At 39.1% G+C, this 18,607-nt stretch overlaps 1 protein-coding gene across 1 annotated transcript in view; it reads right to left on the minus strand.

Moving 5' to 3' along the window:
• The window catches only part of jak2b (Janus kinase 2b), a 76,610-nt gene that overhangs the window by 46,654 nt on the left and 11,349 nt on the right, over window positions 1–18,607 (minus strand). Inside the window, exons 2-5 of the mRNA XM_061980400.1 lie at window positions 13,293–13,550; window positions 4,453–4,576; window positions 4,265–4,382; window positions 3,712–3,857 (exon numbers count right to left, since the gene is read on the minus strand). Of these exons, the coding sequence (XP_061836384.1) occupies window positions 3,712–3,857; window positions 4,265–4,382; window positions 4,453–4,576; window positions 13,293–13,536 (632 nt within the window). The 5' untranslated portion in view covers window positions 13,537–13,550. The remainder of the gene's footprint in view (window positions 1–3,711; window positions 3,858–4,264; window positions 4,383–4,452; window positions 4,577–13,292; window positions 13,551–18,607) is intronic.

The raw sequence follows: 18,607 nt of genomic DNA on the forward strand, positions 1-18,607 counted from the left end.
TATTGGCGCTCTGTACTTCTCCCTACGTCCATGTACCACTCCGTACAGCGACGTTTTAAAAAGTCATAAATTTTCCTTTTTGAAACCAATACCGATAATTTCCGATATTACATTTTAATGTAATATATAACGGCAGCCCGATATTATCGGACATCTCTAGTAAAATACGAGTTTAATGTTAGCATGTAGCTCACATTCCTATGCGTAATGTTTGGGTCAGGGCTTTTCAACTACATAATGAAGAGGGCCGCATTTTCAAGAGCCCAAGGTCTAAGGCCCAGTTTATCCAGGGTAAATCACACCTAACCGTATCTGTGTCCACACACAACAATGCCACCGTTTAAGACCCCCGTCCACCTCCGTCGCGACGCGACCTAGTACGCATGCACGGAAAATGTGCACGTCATAATCATCTCCAGTGTGGCTTTGTGTGCAAGTTCTTAAATGTAACTTATCTGAACAATATCCAGTGTTGTGGTATTTCAATTAACTGGAATCCAGTGTGCTGTGGGGCCCTATTGTAGTGAATCACACCTGAGCCATCATAAATTAATCAAATCTTTATTAGACACGTAAATGTGATAAAGAACATTTTACATCAATCAAACTAGGAATCTAGATATCTGGTCAGGACATTCCTCACTCTTTTGTCATCACCTTCATTATCCTTTCGTTTTTGGTGACTTTATATAGTCTGGACTTAGATGTCATATTTCCAGTGTTTACCTCCGAGTTACGAAACCGCTTTATTATGAAGCTGGCGCGTTCTTTTTGATGTCACTTCCTGTGTGAGCGTGGTCTTTCTGGCGTCACTTCCTCTCCAAACTCACTTTATAAACGATCAATGAGTCCATACAAAGCTAAGTGTCGGAGATTCAAGAATTACACGGCTGACTTATCTGTGTAAAAATTTGTCCGATGAGGGGGACCTTAAACGCTGGTTTAGTGTGGCTGAAACGGGGCTTAGGCTAAATAATTATTCGTTTAAGGGGTTAAACGACTTAGTGTAGACATGGCCTAAGAGGCCGGACATCAAAATTGGGATGTTTCTTTGGAAAATGCTTTCAAAGGTTATATTCCTTCGAGACAGCGTTTATATATTTACAAAAGTAAACAATGTCAATAAATTCATTATTCTGACCTCGCTAGCGTGTGCAGTTAGACAGATAGTTAACAGCATAAAGAAACAGAAGCTAAGTTTTGATAATGATTGATGTTTTTTCTTTTAAATTAGTTTTCTTTCTCTACACATCTTCCTTAATTTAAGTTTGTAAGACTGAAGATATAAACATTACAGAAGTATAACGTCCATTGTGAATTTACATAAATAATGTCTATTGTGTATGTTACATAAATAAAATAGATTGTTTAGTGTTAATACACACAGCAAACATTGCACACGTGGCTCAACACAATTAAATCTAAGGTGTAGCTTTATCGCGCTCTGCTTGTCCAATTCAGCGCTATATGTATTTAACCATTTTTGATCGCCAGAGTTAAACAGATAAAAACAACACCACCACGAATACAAAAGACATCACAAAGTCCGTAATTTCAATACATTCATACTTTGTTGTCAAGTCGCTGTAAAAAGTCCAATTTTCGCGATCTATTTAGATTTCTTTCAGGGTCTATAGTGCCATCTTTGTCTACTCACACACTGCTGCTTCATTGTGACACATTTGCTGTGCTGTTGCCCCCTGCGGGGAGGCGGGTGTACCAAGTACATGAGCAACCCTGTTTTGAATGTCATCTCAGGGCATTCAATCGATCGCAACCGGACTCTTTGGTTTGTCTTAGAAAACGTTTCGCTGCTCATCCGAGTCGGCTTCATCGGTTCGTGCTCCTAGACTTTGATTGGTCAGATCTAGTCCAGCGGCTGGTGCCATAATCTGGAACCCTCAAGTTGCTGCCACGGCACTAATATATCTTTTTTTTAATGTATCGTGTATGTACAAACCCTGTTTCCATATGAGTTGGGACATTGTGTTAGATGTAAATATAAACGGAATACAATGATTTGCAAATCATTTTCAACCCATATTCAGTTGAATATGCTAGAAAGACAACATATTTGATGTTCAAACTGATAAACTTTTTTTTTTTTTGCAAATAATCATTAACTTTAGAAATTGATGCCAGCAACATGTGACAAAGAAGTTGGGAAAGGTGGCAATAAATACTGATAAAAGTTGAGGAATGCTCATCAAACACTTATTTGGAACATCCCACAGGTGTGCAGGCTAAATGGGAACAGGTGGGTGCCATGATTGGGTATAAAAACAGCTTCCCAAAAAATGCTCAGTCTTTCACAAGAAGGGATGGGGCGAGGTACACCCCTTTGTCCACAACTGCGTGAGCAAATAGTCAAACAGTTTAAGAACAACGTTTCTCAAAGTGCAATTGCAAGAAATGTAGGGATTTCAACATCTACGGTCCATAATATCATCAAAAGGTTCAGAGAATCTGGAGAAATCACTCCACGTAAGCGGCATGGCCGGAAACCAACATTGAATGACCGTGACCTTCGATCCCTCAGACGGCACTGTATCAAAAACCGACATCAATCTCTAAAGGATATCACCACATGGGCTCAGGAACACTTCAGAAAACCACTGTCACTAAATACAGTTCGTCGCTACATCTGTAAGTGCAAGTTAAAGCTCTACTATGCAAAGCGAAAACCATTTATCGACAACATCCAGAAACGCCGCCGGCTTCTCTGGGCCCGAGATCATCTAAGATGGACTCATGTAAAGTGGAAAAGTGTTCTGTGGTCTGACGAGTCCACATTTCAAATTGTTTTTGGAAATATTCGACATCGTGTCATCCGGACCAAAGGGGAAGCGAACCATCCAGACTGTTTTCGACGCAAAGTTGAAAAGCCAGCATCTGTGATGGTATGGGGGTGCATTAGTGCCCAAGGCATGGGTAACTTACACATCTGTGAAGGCACCATTAATGCTGAAAGGTACATACAGGTTTTGGAACAACATATGCTGCCATCTAAGCGCCGTCTTTTTCATGGACGCCCCTGCTTATTTCAGCAAGACAATGCCAAGCCACATTCAGCACGTGTTACAACAGCGTGGCTTCGTAAAAAAAAGAGTGCGGGTACTTTCCTGGCTCGCCTGCAGTCCAGACCTGTCTCCCATCGAAAATGTGTGGCGCATTATGAAGCGTAAAATACGACAGCGGAGACCCCGGACTGTTGAACGACTGAAGCTCTACATAAAACAAGAATGGGAAAGAATTCCACTTTCAAAGCTTCAACAATTAGTTTCCTCAGTTCCCAATCGTTTATTGAGTGTTGTTAAAAGAAAAGGTGATGTAACACAGTGGTGAACATGCCCTTTCCCAACTACTTTGGCACGTGTTGCAGCCATGAAATTCTAAGTTAATTATTATTTGCAAAGAAAAATAAAGTTTATGAGTTTGAAAATCAAATATCTTGTCTTTGTAGTGCATTCAATTGAATATGGGTTGAAAAGGATTTGCAAATCATTGTATTCCGTTTATATTTACATCCAACACAATTTCCCAACTCATATGGAAACGGGGTTTGTATGTAATGTATGTATTCCTGTATCCTGATATGTATCATTCTGCAAAGAACATTGCCAATAATTAGCCCAATTAATGCTAAACACAAATGTACTTTTTTTAAATGTTTTATTAGTGGAAACAGGACTTGTTGGGGTGCTTGTTTACCTTATAGAGCGGTAAATGTCCAGCGGCAGAATCTGCCTCTCCTTGGCGGTCCGAGTTATGTCCAACACAGCCAGACCCAGGCACTCTTCCTGGGTCTCGTGGGAGTTGGAGATCTGGACCAAGCCGCTTATAAAATCACTCCTCCACTGTGTGAGAAGAGGGGGGGCCGGGTCGGTCAGGGGGATCAGCACAGTGCAGTTTTTCGACAATATTATCAGTGATCCCAGATAAAGCTGTGGACAACAGACATGGTGTAATCTTTGCTGCCAAACAACCACCACCCATGGCAGGGGGCTCGGTTGTTGAGAGCAGGTGTCCACAACCACCGGGCAACAGGAAAAGTAAACATTTGTGTTGAAGGAAAAGGACATGGAGAATGTGCTCTGTGAAACACTTCTAATTCGATTAATTGATTTATTGACAGAAAACAGATTCTTCATCAGTGTTCCTGGTCAAAGTACTACCTGCTACGCAACTGATACGCTAAGACCAACTGATCTGCCAAATTCCGAGAAACAACAAAGACTGACAAAACCCATAGTGAGTTATTCACCTGAAAGAACAGGTATGACATCACATTGTCATCGAGGACAGGACTTTCGGATCCTTTCGTGACCCCGTATCGATACGCCTGGGACGCCCCACCGCTGTACCAGCCAGGGTAGTAGTACCTGTTAAACAACAACAATGTCAGGGGGCACATTTGAAGGAAGAACCAGCTCTGGAGAGGACGCTGGCTACCTTATTCTAAAAAACACATCTTCTGAGGCGGACTCGTCAAGGTGGAAAATGTGGTTGGGTGAGAACCACAAGCAGTCTCGCTCTCTGAAGAGGCCAAAAAGGCTGCAGTAGAGAGGCGATACACCTGAAGATACACAAGGGGTACAAACACACGTTGTGTCAGACGTGCAATGCTTAAATCCAAACCAGCTTCATTCCTGATTCAACCTCTGTTTACTCATTTTGGTAAGATACAAAGTATCCCAACCCTACTTATACAGAGGGTTTATTTACCTAGGCCCAAAGAGGATAGGAAGCTAATTGGAAGCAGCTAATAATTGGAGAGAATCTGTTATTATGATAAAAAGGGAGCACATTACTCCTGTTTTAGCCTCCCTCCACTGGCTGCCTGTGTCTTTTAGAGTCCATTTTAAAATGATCTTACTCGTTTTTAAATCCTTACGTGGTCTTGCCCCACCGTACCTCTCTGAGATGCTCCACCTCTATGCCCCCACCCGGTCCCTCAGGTCAGCTGATCAGCTGATCCTGGAGGTACCCAAAACAAAGCGCAAGGTCAGAGGGGACAGAGCTTTCTCTGTTGCGGGTCCCAAAGTCTGGAACGATCTCCCTCTCCATGTGAGACGGGCCCCTTCTTTGGCTATTTTTAAGACCCTTCTTAAAACCCATTTTTATTCATTGGCTTTTAACCCAGCATGAGACTTTGAACTGTTTTTAGCTTTTAAATTTTTGAACTGTTTTTAACTTTTAAACTGTTTTTATCTAACAAACTGTTCTTAGGGTAATTTATATTTGCTTTTTAAATGTGTATTTTTATTTCTGTTTTAAATGTTATTTTTTAGTCTGTCCTTTGCCTTCATTTATTTGTGGTGTACAGCCCTTTGTTTTTCAACTGTGCTTGTCTTTAAAGGGCTTTATAAATAAAGTTGGTATGGTATGGTATTATTCTTATATCTAATTGATTATTGAGGGTGGGTGTGAATCTTTGGGCACCCAACGATTCGATCCGATTCCTGGGGGTGACGATTCAATTCATCACGATTCTAAATTCAGCATGATTTCTCAATTCAAACCAATTCTCGCAAAGTGTTATTTGGTATAATAGTTAAAATTAAACTTTTTCAAAACAGGTTACAGGTTAGAAAAGCCTCTTCTGGTTGCATGGAGATGGCCTAAAAGTTATCTTTAAAAAAAATGATTCTTACTACTATATATAATTAAAAAAAAAAAAAGTATTATTTTATTTTATTTTTTTATAAATTACTGTATTTTTCGGAGTATAAGTCGCACCGGAGTATAAGTCGCACCTGCCAAAAATGCATAATAAAGAAGGAAAAAAACATATTTAAGTCGCACTGGAGCCCGGCCACATTATGAAAAAAACTGCGACTTATAGTCCGAAAAATACGGTAGTTATTTTAACATTATGACTATTTAGAATAGGTATGAATAAGAATCACGATACGGATGTGAATCGATTTTTTGTGCACCTCTGCTGATTATACGCAAAGTCACTTTCAAACATCAACAATGATTTGGACTGAAGCATAAAAAACACAAAACATGCAAAATAGTGGGTTTTTTAACAGTATGTCTATTTTAGTAATTAGAAAAAAACTACTTGGTCAAAAAATGTCAGTGTGTGTGTAAATACTTTTTGAGCACATTCAACAATACAGTGCTAATGATATCTGTGATAATTTTGGTCACGACAACATTAGATTCCTAGTAACGGCGTAGCTTTATCAGCATGTGGCGCTGAAACACCTGCTGATTGGTAGACTAAACGCATGAATAAAAGGAAATTGAAGGTAGGCCTGGGCCGATAACAAATTTTGCTTAACGATATACTGACCTACAAATTATTGCCGATAAATGATATTACTGCCATTATTTTTTTATGAGACCAAATCAACCATTGGTTTAATGATAATACATAATTATAATGCATGTACCGTATTTTTCGGACTATAAGTCGCAGATTTTTTTCATAGTTTGACCGGGGGTGCGACTTATACTCAGGAGCGACTTATGTGTGAAATTATTAACACATTACCGTAAAGTATTAAATAATATTATTTAGTTCATTCACGTAAGAGACTAGACGTATAAGATTTCATGGGATTTGGCGATTAGGAGTGACAGATTGTTTGGTAAACGTATAGCATGTTCTATATGTTATAGCTATTTAAATGACTCTTACCATAATATGTTACGTTAACATACCAGGCACGTTCTCAGTTGGTTATTTATGCCTCATATAACGTACACTTATTCAGCCTGTTGTTCACTATTCTTTATTTATTTTAAATTGCCTTTCAAATGTTTATTCTTGGTGTTGGGTTTTATCAAATACATTTCCCCAAAAAATGCAACTTATACGCCAGTGTGACTTATATATGTTTTTTTCCTTCTTTATTGTGCATTTTCGGCCGGTGCGACTTATACTCCGGAGCGACTTATACTCCGAAAAATACGGTATGGATTTATTTTTTTAATGCATTTTAACTCGTGAATGAACGGTTGAAAAAAATCTGTTTAGCTAGCTATAGAGTTAATGGAAGTTGTTCTATTCCGCCTATAAAGTGCTCTAAAAAACATCCAACCTCCATCATCGTTTTATATACACACTGTAAGTATATATATAATGTAGTAACAGACACATTTACAATAACACGTACACATTTTGCTCATTTTGGGACGGCGTGGCGAAGTTGGTAGAGTGGCCGTGCCAGCAATGCGACTTATACTCCAGTGCGACTTATATGTTTTTTTCCTTCTTTATTATGCATTTTTGGCCGGTGCGACTTACACTCCGAAAAATACGCTATATGCTTTCAAATGCAATGAATTTGCATTTATTGTGTGTTTTACATTTTTATTGAAATTAAAAGGTTTAAATCTCCAAGTTGAATAAAACTAACAATAACAATACAATATACTTTGTCTGTTAGCAAAACATTGCCCCTATACAATTTTTTTTAATGAATTAATAAAATATCTTAAGGAGGGGAAGGTGGGCTCAAATATACACAAAGTAGCTAAATAAATTATTGACAAACAAAGTTGCTCTTAAATATTGAACATGTAGGCAGACAATCAAGTGAGGGAGGACCTTTTCAAACAAAAGTGCAAAGTAACAACACTACAGTTTAAACAGATGTATTAACAGCTCATATGCAAAACGAAATTAAGTTTGGCAGATTCCGAGTGAGGAACATCGACATGTGTTCATTTTGCACATGTTAGCTGCTACATGCTAACTAGTTGCACGGTGTGATGTAATATACTCAGTGTGTTTATTTCAGTATTAAAAAAACCAACTATCTGGTCAAAAAAAAAGCACTGTGTGTGTGTGTGTGTGGGTGCTGGTCAAAAAAAAGCACAGTGTGTGTGTGTTCTGGCAATGCTTACTTAATGGGGACATCGCTCTGTTTACACAGTCACCTTTAGGGGGACCTCTGACGAAGTATGGCGACAAAAAAGCAGGTCCCCTAAAGGGAAACCTTTTTAAATGATAGTCAGATCCATTCTGAAGATGCCTAAGTGATTTTTAAGCTTTGGCCCATAAAACATGTTTACTGGTTAGTTTGAGTGTGAGACATTTGCACAGCAGCCCCCCCCCTCATCGGGCTGTAGCTGGTACATTTAAGTGGTGAAACTTCCTATAAGAGTGCTGTATTCTGAGGATCATGTCATATTTAATTAGAACTTCTTTTTTTTTTTTAATTGTAATTATTAATTTTTTTTTTTTTTTTTTTTTTTTTAAATGGTCCTCAGTAGTCACGTACACATTTGTGTGAATTATGCAAAATTATTTAAATTTGGTCCCCATGAACCATATTAACTCTTTTTCCCCAGGGTCCCCAGTAAGAATGATCAGCACATTACTTCATCAATCCAGAGATTTAAAGACGTGTAGGAGCTAACTGGGCAGTGGTCATTTTACCTCTTTTTTTTTATGCATCCACAGCCTGTAGAAAGGGTGGTCCCCACAATTGATGATCAAAAACTTGGTCCCCATTCCAAATGATAACCAGTATGTGTGTGAGTGTGAGTGTGTGTAAGTATTTTTTTGAGCACATTCAACAATACCGTGATAATTTTGGTCACGATAACCGACATTTTCCTATTGTTACATTCCACTGCTCAGTCAAAGACACTTAATGAGGACAAGATAACTCACCCCTTCTGTTCATTCCGCTACAGTACAAACGCACGGAGCCGATAAAAGTTATGAAAAGCGCCAATGCTCGTGAAGCGTGCATATGGGATTTATCGACGCTGAAAAACTTACCGACTTTAATTTTCATTTATCATCGGTTACTTGACTTATCGAATATCGATCCAGGCCTAATTGAAAGCAATACTCGCTGAGCTGAAATGAACCCCAACCGCTCAATGTGAAATTGTGCGAGACAACCTGGAGATGGCTGAGGGAATAGAAGCTTTGCATTTGAGGGGCCACGCGTTACAAAAATGTGTTTTTAGTGCCAACACAGGTGAGCGCAAGGTCTATAAAGTTTGCCTTGAAGGTCAGCGGTGTTTGTTCTATCATCAAACACACGACACTTGATTCCCACAACATGCTGGGTTGGAGCGACACACGCGGTCTGATAAAAATGTTGAAAAAAAAAAATATATATATATATATTCAGTACAGGCCAAAAGTTTGATTTTGAATTGAACATTGTTTTGAATCGAATCGTGTGGTGCCCTAAGATTCACAGTCCTAATATATATATGTATATATAGTATATATACACGTTTGTCTGTGTGTATATACTGTATATGTATATACAGTACAGGCCAAAAGTTTGGACACACCTTCTCACATACTTGCCTACCCTCCCAAATTTTCCGGGAGACTCCCGAAATTCAGCGCCTCTCCCGAAAACCTCCGGGGACGAATTATCTCCCGAAAATCTCCCGAAATTCAGGCGGACTCAGGTCAACGGCGTGCCTGCCCAATCACGTTATAACTGTAGAATGATCGAGGGCGAGTTCTTGGTTTCTTATGTGGGTTATTGTTAGGCAGTTTCATTAACGTCCTCCCAGCGCGGTAACAACACACAACAACAGCAGTCACGTTTTCGTCTACCGTAAAGCAGTCCGTCTGCCGTAAACAGCAATGTTGTGACACTCTTAAACAGGACAATACTGCCATCTAGTGCATTTGATGAAAGCACTTTTGTGCGTGCCACACAGCAATGCACCATCAGAGAGGGTGTTCTATGGGGTTAGAAAAATAGTGACAGAGAATAGAACAAGGATGGACAATTCAACCCTTAACTCAACAAGTATGTGTAAATAAATGAACACTGAAATTCAAGTATTTCTTTTATTTATATATGTATATATATATAATAAAATATATATTTATAGCTAGAATTCACTGAAAGTCAAGTATTTCTTACATATATATATATATATATATATATATATATATATATATATATATATATATATATATATATATATATATATATATAAATATATACATACATACATACATATATACATGAAATACTTGACTTGGTGAATTCTAGCTGTAAATATACTCCTCCCCTCTTAACCACGCCCCCCCCCCCCACCCCATCTCCCGAAATCGGAGGTCTCAAGGTTGGCAAGTATGCCTTCTCATTCAATGCGTTTTCTTTATTCTCATGACTATTTACATTGTAGATTGTCACTGAAGGCATCAAAACTATGAATGAACACGTGGAGTTCTGTACTTAACAAAAACAGGTGAAATAACTGAAAACATGTTTTATATTCTAGTTTCTTCAAAATAAAACCCGTTGACCTGTTGTGGTATGACTGCTGTTGTTCTGTTGTATTGTCTTGTTGTAATTATTATTGCAACTTTGTTTGTGCCGCCCTCTTTGTCAGGTCGCTGTAGAAAAAGGGATTTTAATCTCAATTTAGTCTTTACCTGGTTAAATAAAGGAAATTGAAATGGAAAAAAATAGCCACCCTTTGCTCTGATTACTGCTTTGCACACTCTTGGCATTCTCTCGATGAGCTTCAAGCACACCTGTGAAGTGAAAACCATTTCAGGTGACAACCTCTTGAAGCTCATCGAGAGAATGAAAAGAGTGTGCAAAGCAGTAATCAGAGTGGCTATTATTATTATTATTATTATTATTATTTATGTTTTCAGTTAAAACCTATTTAGTTAAGTACATATATATTAAGGTTTATTTGAAATAGGGACAGATACAGAAACATAGATATCTGAAACAGTTATCCAATGTATGCATCATAGTGTTTGTAGATCATTTACAACACTTGTCCCCAACAACAACACAGATCTAACATCATTAAAAATAGGAAAATAAAAAGAATAAGGCAAAGAGGAGTCAATAATAATGATAATAGTAATAATACAGACAAAGTGCAAACTAGATAAAAGCCAATAATAATAATAATAACAAATTAGTAAAAACCAATTAGTAAAAATTAGTAAAAACTAAACATGGGAACACGATTGTTGTTCAACTAGCCCAGGGGTAGGGAACCTATGGCTCTCGAGCCAGATGTGGCTCTTTTGATGACTGCATCTGGCTCTCAGATACATCTTAGCTGACATTGCTGAACACGATAAGTAATGAATAATTCCACTGGTAGTCACAGTGTTAAAAATAACATTCAAAATATAAAACATTCTCATGCATTTTATTCCACCCATCCGTTTTCTACCGCACCTGTTCAAGAAGTCGCATTAATGGTCAGAAGTATTTTAATTATAGGCTCCAGCACCCCCCGCGACCCCGAAAAGTGGATGGATGGATGGTTAGCTTCAGAATAACAATGTTATTAAAAAGAATAAGAGACTTATTATACTCTAAAAATGTCGGTCTTACTTAGAAATGCACGCATTTAGTTGTATTCAGTGTTAAAAAATATGATATGGCTCTCACGGAAATACATTTTAAAATATTTGGCTTTCATGGCTCTCAGCCAAAAAGGTTCCCGACCCCTGAACTAGCCACAATTTGTGCAGGTATACTTTTCAAAGTGTCATAACTCCACATGTGCTCATTCATAGTTTTGATGCCTTCAGTGACAATCTACAATCTAAATAGCCATGAAATTAAAGAAAACGCATTGGATGAGAAGGTGTGTCCAAACTTTTTGCCTGTACTGTATACAAACCCCGTTTCCATATGAGTTGGGAAGTTGTGTTAGATGTAAATATAAACGGAATACAATGATTTGCAAATCCTTTTCAACCCATATTCAATTGAATGCACTACAAAGACAAGATATTTGATGTTCAAACTCATAAACTTTTTTTTTTTTTTTGCAAATAATAATTAACTTAGAATTTCATGGCTGCAACATGTGCCAAAGTAGTTGGGAAAGGGCATGTTCACCACTGTGTTACATCACCTTTTCTTTTAACAACACTCAATAAACATTTGGGAACTGAGGAGACACATTTTTTAAGCTTCTCAGGTGGAATTCTTTCCCATTCTTGCTTGATGTACAGCTTAAGTTGTTCAACAGTCCGGGGGTCTCCGTTGTGGTATTTTAGGCTTCATAATGCGTCACACATTTTCAATGGGAGACAGGTCTGGACTACAAGCAGGCCAGTCTAGTACCAGCACTCTTTTACTATGAAGCCACGTTGATGTAACACGTGGCTTGGCATTGTCTTGCTGAAATAAGCAGGGGCGTCCATGGTAACGTTGCTTGGATGGCAACATATGTTGCTCCAAAACCTGTATGTACCTTTCAGCATTAATGGCGCCTTCACAGATGTGTAAGTCACCCATGTCTTGGGCACTAATACACCCCCATACCATCACAGATGCTGGCTTTTCAACTTTGCGCCTGTAACAATCCGGATGGTTCTTTTCCTCTTTGGTCCGGAGGACACGACGTCCACAGTTTCCAAAAACAATTTGAAATGTGGACTCGTCAGACCACAGAACACTTTTCCACTTTGTATCAGTCCATCTTAGATGAGCTCAGGCCCAGCGAAGCCGACTGCGTTTCTGGGTGTTGTTGATAAACGGTTTTCGCCTTGCATAGGAGTTTTAACTTGCACTTACAGATGTAGCAACCAACTGTAGTTACTGACAGTGGGTTTCTGAAGTGTTCCTGAGCCCATGTGGTGATATCCTTTACACACTGATGTCGCTTGTTGATGCAGTACAGCCTGAGGGATCGAAGGTCACGGGCTTAGCTGCTTACGTGCAGTGATTTCTCCAGATTCTCTGAACCCTTTGATGATATTACGGACCGTAGATGGTGAAATCCCTAAATTCCTTGCAATAGCTGGTTGAGAAAGGTTTTTCTTAAACTGTTCAACAATTTGCTCACGCATTTGTTGACAAAGTGGTGACCCTTGCCCCATCCTTGTTTGTGAATGACTGAGCATTTCATGGAATCTACTTTTATACCCAATCATGGCACCCACCTGTTCCCAATTTGCCTGTTCACCTGTGGGATGTTCCAAATAAGTGTTTGATGAGCATTCCTCAACTTTATCAGTATTTATTGCCACCTTTCCCAACTTCTTTGTCACGTGTTGCTGGCATCAAATTCTAAAGTTAATGATTATTTGCAAAAAAAATTTTTTTTTATTAGTTTGAACATCAAATATGTTGTCTTTGTAGCATATTCAACTGAATATGGGTTGAAAATTATTTGCAAATCATTGTATTCCGTTCATATTTACATCTAACACAATTTCCCAACTCATATGGAGTAAACAAAGCATGAGGACAATTAAACAAGCTGATGATTATTTTCTTATTCCGTGTAACCTCTTGACAACCTCATCTTAGAACTTTTGTGTAGATGCGCCGCAGTTCACACACTCAAGTACTTACTGGACGCTTTTGCGCCGGCGATGCACAGCTCCTCGGCCACATAAACCCCGGCTGGGTATCCCAGGAATTTGCAGTCGGACGCTCCCTGGCTGCTGTGATATAAATGAAGCCTCAGAACGGTCGCGGAGGCGGCGGCGGTCGAGCCGGCCGTGTCTGGACACTCCCGATGGGCGTCCCCGTTGTGGTGGTACACAGCCGCGGCGCACGTGTCCGTGGTCGCATCCATGGCTTGCTGGGAGGCCATCTGCAACGTGCCGCCTTTAGGATCAACAAGAATTCAGAATCATCAAGAATGAGCCAATGAAAAAAAAGGCAAACTAAACTAAAACCAGTTTTACTAGATGTCTTGCTTAGATAGACCACATGTGTCAAAAGTGTGGCCCGGGGGCCATATGCGGCTCGCAGCTATTTTTTTTTCCTTTACGACCCGCGGCACATTGAAAGAATAGTATTACAATATGAGAAAACGTTGCAATATTGACACTAATAACACAAAGATGCCACTTTAAAATGGATTCTGTGGTTGCAGTGCTGATTGTACAAACAGTAACAAAACTAAACCAAATGTAAAACACAAACATTTTAATAAATAATATACTGTAAATTCCAGACTGTAGGCCGCTACTTTTTTCCTACAATTTGAACCCTGCAGCTTATAAAATGGTGTGGCTAATTTATGGATTTTTCTTTACTAACTGCCACAATCTTGTGTGTTCAAATGTTTTTATAAACACCGACAGAGACACTGAAAAGGTGTAAATGTATTATACTTGTATAGCATACTTGCCAACCCTCCCGGATTTCCCGGGAGACTCCCGAAATTCAGCGCCTCTCCCGAAAACCTCCCGGGACACATTTTCTCTCGAAAATCTCCCGAAATTCAGGCGGACTCAGGTCCATGTGGACCTGAGTCCGCTTTCCCACAATATAAACAGCGTACCTGCCCAATCAAGTTATAAATGTAGAATGATGGAGGGCGAGTTCTTGGTTTCTTATGTGGGTTTATTGTTAGGCAGTTTCATTAACGTCCTCCCAGCGCGGCAACAACAGCAGTCACGTTTTCGTCTACTGTAAAGCAGTTCGTCTGCCGTAAACGGCAATGTTGTGACACTCTTAAACAGGACAATACTGCCATCTAGTGCATTTGATGAAAGCACTTTTGTGCGTGCCACACAGCAATGCATCATCAGAGAGGGTGTTCAGCATGGTTCGAAAAATAGTGACAGAGAATAGAACAAGGATGGACAATTCAACCCTTAACTCAACAATGAGTAGATGAGTGTTATGTGTGTGTATATGTGTAAATAAATGAACACTGAAATTCAAGTATTTATTTTATATATATATATATATATATATATATATATATATAATAAAATAAATATATAATTATAGCTAGAATCCACTGAAAGTCAAGTATTTCTTGTATTTATATATATATATATATATATATATATATATATATATATATATACGATTGTAGCTGAGATAGGCTCCAGCGCCCCCCGCGACCCCGAAGGGAATAAGCGGTAGAAAATGGATGGATGGATATATATATATATATATATATATATATATATATATATATATATATATATATGAAATACATACATATATATATATATATATATATATATATATATATATATATATATATATATATATATATATATATATATATATGAAATACTTGACTTGGTGAATTCTAGCTGTAAATATACTCCTCCCCTCTTAACCACGCCCCGCCCCCCGCCTCCCGAAATCAGAGGTCTCAAGGTGAGCAAGTATGTTGTATAGTGCTTTTCTACCTCTAAGATACTCAACGCGCTTTGACACTATTTCCAAATTCACCCATTCACACACTGATGGTGGGAGTGTCATGCAGGGACCTAACCACCACACATCAGGAGCAAGGGTGAAGCTCTCCCAACTGCGCCACGCCGCCCTGAGCGTTTCTACTCGTTTGGATTCTTCATTAATTACTCCAAGCAACGTTTATACGTTTTACAATATAACTAAAACTATTCATGCTTGCTAAACTTTCTCATGTGTGATGTCTGTAGGGGTGTTTTCATGCATATTTGCACGTGCTATCGTTATGTAATCAAGCTAGCATCGTTAGCATTAGCTAATTTGCTAACACGTTAACGAATGTTTGTGTTAACATTATTAACTTACAATGGCATCCTTTTTGTATTGTTTCAGATGAACAAATTCCTCAGTAAATTCACCAAAATGTCACTGTGGAGTTATTGAGTCTGTTTAGCTGATTGGAGATCTAGCTTCCGCAGCTAGTGGGTCCATAATCCGTAAATGACCGCCATAACCACAACACCAGGAGGAGCTCCACAAACCACGTCAAACCCAGATTCCGATCTAACAAAGGTCTTAACTCATTCTCCTTCTATGCCACATCAATATGGAATGCACTCCCAACAAGTGTAAAAGAAAGTGCATCTCTATCCTCCTTCAAAACCATACTAAAAGAACACCTCCAGGCAGCTACAACCCTAGACTAACACCCTCCCCCCACCACATCCCACCTCCCCGGATTGTAAATAATAAAATGTAAACAATCAAATGTATATACTTGTTCTTGTGCTTTCTGAGCTCACTATTTTCACTGCTTGCTGTACATATCCTACCAAGTGACACCTACTGTTACAATGTCTATTTCTCAGATGATTGTTGATGACTGAAGTATGCTGATATCAACCCAATCTAACCCCCCCACCCCAACCCCCTCCACATCCCACCCCCCGGATTGTAAATAATGTAAATAATTCAATGTATATACTCTGATGATTAACTTGTGTGATGACTGTATTACGCTGATAGTATATATTTGTATCATGAATTGATTAACGTGGACCCCGACTTAAACAAGTTGAAAAACTTATTCGGGTGTTACCATTTAGTGGTCAATTGTACGGAATATGTACTTCACTGTGCAATCTACTAATAAAAGTTTCAATCAATCAATTCTGTTTTGCTTGATCAGCCGTTGTACTGCTGTGTTTCAGACACCGTTTGGAAACAATTAAGGTATGTCAATAAACATTTGCAAAATCTTTGTGTAAATAACTAATTTCACAACATATATATATATATCTGCGACTTATAGTCCGGTGCCGCTAATATATGGAAAATATTTTTTTCTTCTAAAATTAAGTGGGTGCAGCTTATATACCGGTGCGCTCTGTAGTCTGGAAAATACGGTATATTGCATTCTAAGCGCTTGCACTATGTACGTATAAATAATAAAACAATAAACCTACTTAATTTCATAGTTAAGGGCAGTGCTTCTCAAATAGTGGGGCGGGGGGCGTGAGAAGGAATAGCATAGTAGTGTATATCTTGACACATGCAGATAAATAAACAAACATTCGCTTCAGGTGGGGTCATGAAAAAATTATGTCCCCTAGAAAAATGTGAGCTTTATTGCAGTGCTTCTTAAATAATGGTGCGGGCCCCCCCCGTGGGGTGTCGTGAGTTGTCGGGGAAAGGGGGGGCGTGAGAGGCAATAGCGTAATAGCATCAAAGAACTATCATGGCACACACAGATAAAGATATTTAAAGTAATTTCGGGGGAGCGTGAAAAAATGCTGTCCCCAGGGGGCGGGGGCGTAACAAAATAATCGAGAACCACTGATTTAGGGTAAGGCAGCACGGTGGTAGGGGTTAGTGCATGTGCCTCACAATACGAAGGTCCTAGGTTCGATCCTGGGTCTTTTCTGTGTTCCTTCTGGGTACTCCGGCTTCCTCCCACCTCCAAAGACATGCACCTGGGGATAGGTTGATTGGCAACACTAAATTGGCCCTAGTGTGTGAATGTGAGTGTGAATGTTGTCTGTCTATCTGTGTTGGCCCTGCGATGAGGTGGCGACTTGTCCAGCCCGAATGCAGCTGAGACAGGCTCCAGCACCCCTCGCGACCCCAAAAGGGACAAGCGGTAGAAAATGGACGGGCACTATCTTAACATCCATATTGCACACTGACTGACGGTTTTGCACACCAAGAAAAAAACCTAAAGTACGCAATCTTACATTCTAAGTAGTCACCATTCACGACAAAATTGAAGGTAGACATTGTGTGGTGGTTAAATTATTCCTGCTATGGGACAATTAAGATGTTTAACATAATTGATTAAAAAAAAAAAAAAAAAACTCCAATGAGGAGAGATTAGCTATACTGTGCTGTAAGTGGGTTAGTGTGAGCAAATCGAGCGCTCCTTTTCTCCTAAGAGCCTTGCTGTAAGCCTGAACGTAAATAAACATGGCATCAATCATGGGATTCTTTCTTTACTCTTTCAGAGGAAGACTTTTTTTATTTGCACCAAAATGTTTTGCAAACATTCTGCGAGGAGTGGGAAAAAAAATTCTGCTTCAGTACATCAAACCTTATCAGCCACCTGAAACAACCGCATTGCTACAACAATGTTTTAAAAAGCCTATGAAAACGCCTGCTGATAAAAGATACTGGTCCAAAGCCAGCCGTGAAGAAAGGCCCGGAGTTCTTCCTTTTGTCGCTGCGTTTTTAAAGTGCAAAAAAGTTTGCCAGAAACAACCCCAGGGCAAAAGCAGTCTGTGACGTCATCATAAAAATGATGGCTCTGGACGAACAAATCCAAACAAGCGAGTTCCTCTTTCTCCTTTTTTAGCACCAATTCCTGTTTGGGTTTTGTTGGTTTAGCTTCCATTGTATGCCAGGGGTGTCAAACTAAAATACAGAGTGGGCCAAAATTTAAAACTGAACAAAGCCGCGGGCCAAGGTTGAACAAATTAACCTTTTAAGAAGGACCCAAACAAGTTTTGCATTGAATATTGAACAAGCAAGGCTTATATAACTTTATAGTGACATGCAAAATCGAGTTTCAAATAATAATAATAATAGTAATTAAAAAATATCAATGGAATATCAAATACAATTTAAATAAAAATTGAATGCCTCTTTTCTATTTGCAGCCTTCTGAGGTAAATATCAACATTAACTTTTTCCACAGGCTAATAAATTTGAAAATAAAATAACAATGAATAAAACAACCATTCAGGACTTTAAACTGCTAAGTTTGCAACACACTGATCTAATCTGATGTGCCCAAGCCAGATACCTGGCATCTTTTCTTGGATGCTAGTTTATTAATGTCGGGGTTCAGGCTTTGAGCTGAGGCAACCTTCATTATCGAACGAAGGTGTTCAACAGTCATTATATCTCGTCCGCCCGGACCACAGTCTTGGGGGCGTGCCTTAAATGCACTGCCTTTAACGTACTCTACGAGCTGTCGTCACGTCCGCTTTTCATCCATCCTAACATCG

The sequence above is a fragment of the Nerophis lumbriciformis genome, linkage group LG20, assembly GCF_033978685.3.
Source record: "Nerophis lumbriciformis linkage group LG20, RoL_Nlum_v2.1, whole genome shotgun sequence".
Classification (NCBI taxonomy): Eukaryota; Metazoa; Chordata; class Actinopteri; order Syngnathiformes; family Syngnathidae; genus Nerophis; species Nerophis lumbriciformis.